The 7,366-nt window shown below is 39.1% G+C and overlaps 1 protein-coding gene across 2 annotated transcripts in view; it reads left to right on the top strand.

Annotated features, from left to right (window-relative positions):
* The window catches only part of rpl15 (ribosomal protein L15), a 19,359-nt gene extending 13,613 nt beyond the window's left edge, over positions 1-5,746 (top strand). For both annotated transcript variants that reach the window (XM_077507116.1, XM_077507118.1), the window contains exons 3-4: positions 778-914; positions 5,391-5,746. In XM_077507116.1, the coding sequence (XP_077363242.1) occupies positions 778-914; positions 5,391-5,696 (443 nt within the window). In that variant the 3' untranslated portion in view covers positions 5,697-5,746. The remainder of the gene's footprint in view (positions 1-777; positions 915-5,390) is intronic.
* The last annotated feature ends 1,620 nt before the right edge of the window (positions 5,747-7,366 follow it).

Genomic DNA, 7,366 nt, shown 5'->3' with positions numbered 1-7,366 from the left:
AATAGTGACCACCCCCAAGAGCCTACGAGCTGTATATGCATAATCTGTACCTATACGTTTATACAGTAATCTGCTCCAGAGATGGGACAGGTAAAATGGTTCCCCTGTGGCTTCAACGGCTTGCACGGACGTGTATGGGCTATCGGCTTTCCACTAATATATGCAGATCAGTGGGGGAAACAAACCTAACAGACTAATGGACATTGCAATTCTATTCTCGCAGAACTACTCAGTTTTCTTCTTGAATGTTGAACAGCGAGAAGTGCTTCGTGCATTTTTATCTGGTAAAAATGTTTTTTTTTTTTTTTTTTTTTTTTTTTTTCTTTCCCTAAGACGAAGACATTTTCATTCATTGCCGTGATAGGTCAAAACAAAAGTGCACAAGATGTCGCATTGTCCAATCAGCTCAAAGTATTTGTCCAGAATGTCCCGCCTTTCCTGAGCAAATCACCGTGGAGCAGTCCCAGATTGATAATGTGAAGAACTCCCTTGAGTCAATCACAATTATCAATCTGACTATTGCCAGGTTATGAAGTATATTCTCTGTGGAGTCAGTTGATGCATGGTACCATCACACTTATTGTTTAGCATTTGCATAACCACTAATTTGGAGATTTACAATATGTCAGAGCTGTGTTTTGACTGACTACCTTACGTGATCATTCAAGTGACTTAAATGTATTTTGGAATGTTTACTAAAGTGTAAATGTAATTGTTTGAGCTTGCTTATGACTTAGTCAATGCGCACTCTAACTACTTGTATTTTAATTCAAACAGGTTACGTAATTTACCGTATTCGTGTGCGCCGTGGTGGTCGTAAACGTCCTGTGCCCAAAGGTGCCACCTATGGAAAGCCAGTGAACCACGGTGTTAACCAGATCAAGTTTGCCCGCAGTTTACAGTCCACTGCTGAGGTATGTCCCCCTTATGTTGACTGGCACTCAAATGTGATTCAATATTTACTGCAGTTTTTTACTGTAGTATTTTTAGGCAATGACTTTCCCTGATTGGTATTTTTTGTAAAAGTATATATACACATCATCGCTCGTTGTACTCATAGCACTATGTTGCTTTTATTGTCCATAGAGGCTATCAAAAATAAATAAAACAAAATAAAAAGTACATATGTTTGGATAGGTCTGATGTCAGTGAACATTTTGAGTGGTGGAAAGTAAAAGAATTATTCATAAATCAGGGTTCCTGCGGGGTCTTTATAAAAAAAAAAAAAAAAAAAAAAAAAAAAAAAAAGTCTTAAAGTCTAAAATTCAGAAAGTTAAATTTTAGGCCTTAAATGTCTTAAAAAACAGCCATATTTTCATCCTAGGTCTAAAATTTAATTTACCCAAGTCTAAAATTCTTACATCCGCTCCATACATTCCGAGAAGTGTCTGCTCTGTAGAAAGAAAGAAAAAGCACAAAAAAATTTGCATGTTGCGTTATTTCTATTATTTGCGTGCTCAAAGTGGAGGAGAAATTTGAAGGGGTGCGTTTGCATTGTAGTTCAGGCAGGCCGGAGCGAAGGTACGTGGGGCGGTGCAAATGAGATGGTTGGTGAGATGTGACGCTCCACCGGTTGTTTTGCCGCGAGATACGACAACAGGAGGGGGAGGAATTATCGTTGTTGCTGTCTGAGGACATCCCGAGCTCAACAAGTTAAGCTAACACTAAGGGGCCAAAAACAAACAAACGGGCAGGGTGGTGAACGACGAACTTGGCAGACCTGGGTTGGAATGTATTCACTTTTTTTGTTTTTGTTACATTTATTGAACTGTGTACCAAAACAACAGAAGACATCACTATTGATATTAGCCAAAGCATCATTAGCACAGTGGTGGCCAGTTAATTGCGATGCTGAAACGTTTTTTTTGTTTTTTTTTTCTGAGAGGACTTTTACCATAATGTAAGTAAGTGAAGCAAAGCAAAGCCCCTATCTCCGGTGTGTGCGAATATTAATGAAGTGGCCGCGTCCAGAGGTGTGAACACACTGTACAGCTCAGGCAATGTAACGCTAGCGAGTAAAGCTAATCGAAATATTTGTTTTTGTCATTTCCTTTATTTAACCAGGCAAGAAACTCATTGAAAGTAACAATCGCGAATCCAAGAGTGATCTGATCACATGCTAACAAAGCCCCTTTTCTATTTGTGTGAATGTAGCATTGTTAATTAGGTGGCTCAGTACTCTGTCAACTACCGGAAAAAACATACATTTCAAGTTTACGTTCCCGACTTTCCGCCAAGATATTGCAGTTATCTTGTCTGAACAGAGAGTGTGGACAATTATTTTTAGCGAGTCAGAACGGAAAGTTCATGTTCATGGACTTGATGAACTGAGTGAAATTTTATCATCTCTGCTGATTTCTAACTACTACTGCTTGATTTTATGCGTCCTAGTATAGTATGGGGGTGGGAATTTATAAGCTTTATGCTTCTTCCTGCCAGCCCTATATCTTTTCGGTTATTATATGTTATAATTGTATGAGGAAATGTTTGATTGCCACAATGCTGTCCGAAAGGAAAAATGAACAAATAAATCAAATCAATCAAATCAAATCCAAAGTGTGGACAGTCAATTTGTAAGAAAATGGGTAAATGCCAGACCAACAAGAACTAACTCGAAATTCCCGACTTTTCCAGCTGGTTGGATGAGGTAGCCGGCGATAGAAACATTATTCAGCAATCTTTAAAACAATTAGCGTAAGGAAGTTTTAAAATAAGAATAAACATAATAAAAAAAAAATAATTCAAGCTGTTTACAATAGGTTGTATGTGATTGTGTACATTGTTTTGAGAACTGAAGTTCATGGTTTTGAGAAACAAATATGTGAACCCCCCCAGTCTCAAAAAGGTCTGAAATTTCACTGAGTGATACCTGCAAGAACCCTGATAAATGACTTGGTTATCACACTTGCAATGAGTTTACAATTTTTGTACAAAATACCGTATGTGAGGTATTTTTTAATAATACCTCAAGGGCTTGGTGGCGATGTATTTATAACTGAATGTTGTCATAGAGATACCTTCAGGCCCTGACTATAAACATACATGTCAAGTTTGGGATTTTTTGGAGCATGTACCGGGGAGTTAAGTATGTCCTTTTTCATTGAGAAGGAAATATGAAACACAAAATTTGATGCCCCGCCCTCATCAAATAGTATTTCGAAAAGTTAATATTTTTTCCCCTGTCCTTGGCTCAGGTCTTGACATTGTCCAGGTCAAGTTCGAAGCAAATTAGATAAAACATATAGGAAAAGTGGGCAGAAGTATGCCCCCTGTAAATGTGCAAAAATGGGACATTGAAAAATTCGTAGCTCACTTCCTGTTTATTTTAGCATATGGGTCCAAGACTTTTTATTTTTATTTTTTATTTTTTTGTAGGTCTTGGGCTCCCTCGTACACCTAAAAAATGTTGTATTTGTTCAAGTCTTCCCGGCAACTTCCAGGTGTCGCAAATGTTTTTTAAAGTTGTTAAAATAGCTTTGACGCATGAATTTTTGCGTCAAAACAATTTTTGTGGTGACCCAACCGACTTGATCAGCTTTTATTCCCTGCCCTAGTGGCAAGATGATCTCATTGCACTAAGCACGGTTTAGGAGTCAGTCGTGACAGGAAAGTTAACTTATTACCCACCCGGTGTCTTTGGTAAAGCCGTATCTCACTGAGCAGCACAGAATTGATAAAGTGGGAAGGACTTGCTTATCAATTATTCCAATGATTAATCGACTAATTGAAGCCTACAATTGCCATTGATGCAGCATACTAACACACACAGAAAAGGTTTTCCAAATAACTCACGCTATGCTCCAAGAATCCGTTACCCTAGTTCCATTCCATCCCATTCAAATCCATAACATCCAAAGTGAGTTCGTTTCTACCGCCAGCATCCGTGCAAGTGTGAGTGATGGGAAATAAATAAATAAAAACTGCTTGTGGCCTGATCCGGAAGTCTTGCTCTCTAACAGGAAGTACATATGCCTTCTTGTTGCTGATGGGTCGCGCCAACCGCCATCTTACGTGTATCTGGCCGGCGGCACTAAATTCATTAGAGGAAGTTTCTCATCCAAATGAGAAACTTTCTTGTCCAGACGAGAAACATATATATATATATATATATTTTTCCCCCCTCCTCCTTCTCCCATGTCACTTTAGGGGCTACGTACACTCTTATCCCCCCACCCCCTTTTTTTTTTTTCCCCCTCTCCCATGTCACTTAAGGGGCTCTGTACACTCCCACCCCCCACTTTTTTTTTTTCTCCCCATTTTATTTTATTTTATTTGGAGGTGAAGTTGAGATCTGTACCCAACACCCAAATCACCGTCCCACTGTCACAAGCATTGTATTCAAGTGCCATCATCAGCTTTGTTGCACAAGCATTTCACTTTTTCATTTAAAACTGTAACAGCGTCTTACTTTTTATGATGCTTTGCCCTTTTGCTGAATTTTAATTAAATATATTTTTGTCCAGTAGATGTCATAACACTGAATTGTGTCAAATGCGTCGAAGCACTATTTCAACACAATTGCTTCAATGGTACAAAAATGCAGTGGTGAAGCAATGTCGTGACTCAACACACCGATTCGTGACAAATGCTCCATAACGCTGAACCATTTTGATGTATTGTTTCATATTGATTCACTGCTTCAGAAAGCTTCGGTTTCTCCGTCATGAGTGTGCGGGGTGGGGGGTATGGGCAAAAGAGTGCAGGAAACCGAAAACCAGTATGAATGTGTTGAACCGCTAGATGTTTGTCAGGGTTCGTGGGGAAACTGTTTAAACGGAACTTGTCTGCGCAGTGTACAAAGCGCGTGGCGTGCGTCCACGTCAGCCAAAGACGTGCTGTGAGGGAGTGACAGACACTCAAATGTGCTCTGTCACAATTCAAAATTTGTCTACCGCCCCATCCTAACGTACGGCACAATTAAATCAAGTCCTAATTGAAAATGTCCAAATTAGCACAATTTGTCCGTCCCCTCCCCAGGGTCATGGGACTCATTAGGTTTCAAACTCATTAGGTTTCACAAGGTCTCGTGTGAATAGGGAGCAGGTGTGTTAAATTTGGTATCACACCCTCACACACTCTCATACATCTAAGCTGTACACTGACTACATTTCATTGTCAGACGTGTTATTTCTTAAGTCTTCTAACATGAAAAGATGTAAATATATGTGGGTGGCATGGCTCAATGGTAGAGTGGTTATCTCCCAACCCAGAGATGGTAATTTGTGCTGTTCCCAAATAGTGGTTAACAACATTTTTAGTATCTGTTCAATAAGTCATTGGTGTGCTTGCTTTTTTATTTGGTAGGTTTGGTTTGACCTGAGATGTTGACACTCAATGATCTTTTTATTAATACTTGTTTTATTTTTATTTATTTATTTATGCTATTGCAGGACCGTGCCGGCCGGCACTGTGGTGCCCTGAGAGTGCTGAACTCCTACTGGGTGGGCGAGGATTCCACCTACAAGTTCTTTGAGGTGATTTTGATAGACCCCTTCCATAAAACTATCAGGCGCAACCCAGACACCCAATGGATCACAAAGGCTGTGCACAAGCACAGAGAGATGCGTGGCCTGACATCTGCAGGAAAGAAGAGCCGTGGGCTGGGCAAGGGTCACAAGTTCCATCAGACCATTGGAGGTTCCCGCCGTGCAGCCTGGAAGAGGCGCAACACTCTGCAGCTGCACCGTTATCGTTAGAGCTTCATGTTCTGAATCTTAAAAAATAAAAATAAACCTTTGTCTGGCAACATTGTCTTTGGCTTTATTCACAAATCTTATTATAAATGACTGGCGAGGCCATCCCTATTTTGGGTGGTGTTGACAAAATCTGTATTGTAGCACAAGCATATTTAACATTAGCCAGGTTTACATGGAGACTTTTTAGTCATTCTGACTGAAATTATTCTGAATGAAGATCTCAACTGGTAACATGGGGCATGATCCTCTTGGTGGCTAGTTTTGTTTAAAAATCCATGCTAATGGCCAGATGAAGGGGAATGTAATATGCTTGTAAAGCGAGTCACTATGTGTTGGAACTCAATGCGTCCTTGTATATTAGCAAGTGCCTCAACATTAAGAACTATTAGCAATTGTGTTTGTCCATTGTTGTCATGTACGAAATACTGCTTTTTTTTTTTTTAACACATTAGGTGTTTTTCTACCGCTGGAACTTTTGGAGAATTTTTCAGTTTACCGGCACTTTAAGTAAACGAGATAACGTGACAATTTTGACACCCATAATCTGAACATAAAAGTTATTTTAAACAGTCACTCATGTCTCACAGGCAAACAAACATGATATAGCCAAACGCCAACATGCATTCTTGATGTGCCGGTGTTCTGTCGGATCAGCATACCGGTGTCGGTACCATATGTGTTCGGCCTGCCATATCTATTCGGGGTCCTTTGCGTCTGGTCGGCGCTTGCCGATGACGTCAGTACAGCAAGCGAGCAGTGTCAAATGTGTTCACGTTGGTTTGGTTTCCTAATTTTCCTGTTCACGTATCACAATACATCACAAATAACAGTCGTAATGATTATAGGAACACATTAGCACGTCAACTGACAATATTTCGCCCCATCGCAGTAAATTGATTTGAGTAAATATTAGTTTTCCTTCCTGCATTTATGTGCTATTTGACCTCCATTCTTTTATATTTATCTTCTCTAATGTATTTTTTCAATCTATTTCATTAGTTATTCAATCTTAAAGTATCCTGCTTTTATACTTAGGTTTATTTACGGTTTTGCAATCTCAGCCCATACATTTTGTTATTTAAATTACATCTTTAATATTTTCTTGCCAATGTCTCCTCAGAGGTGACACTGCACGATGAAGTGCGGAGGGTCGTGCGTATTGCAGAAAATAATTACTATGATGATGATAATGAAATGATGCAATTATTGCCTGAGATGTGACATTTCCTCACCAATATGTTCTGTACTCAGCCTTAGGTTATTAGGTAACTACGAATTTATTTGTAACCTGCATGTGTCTCATGGACTATTGATATAAATATTAATCAAAGGTAATGGCCTACTACCGTAAAGTCAAAACATTTACTATAACCTAATACTTGAGAAACTCACAAGTTAACTTAATCAACTACAGTAGCACATTTTACTTTTTCTTTAAAGATGTCAAATTCATTAACAAATCAATGAATGACACGTGAATGAATGAATGAATGCACAACTTTTCTTTATATGTTCAGAATTTTCTTCCTTTATCCACAAAACAACAACAAACAAGTCTGAAAGGGTTTCACAGCAAACTAATCCTAGACAAGGGAAGACCAGAGATCAATACATTAGAATAGCCACGGTGAGATGTAACAAAACACATGAATTATGACCTGTGTGTCACT

Source organism: Festucalex cinctus, chromosome 19, assembly GCF_051991245.1.
Source record: "Festucalex cinctus isolate MCC-2025b chromosome 19, RoL_Fcin_1.0, whole genome shotgun sequence".
Lineage (NCBI taxonomy): Eukaryota > Metazoa > Chordata > Actinopteri > Syngnathiformes > Syngnathidae > Festucalex > Festucalex cinctus.
The sequence above is the reverse complement of the archived record's forward strand: the minus strand, read 5'-3'. Positions and strand labels throughout refer to the sequence as shown.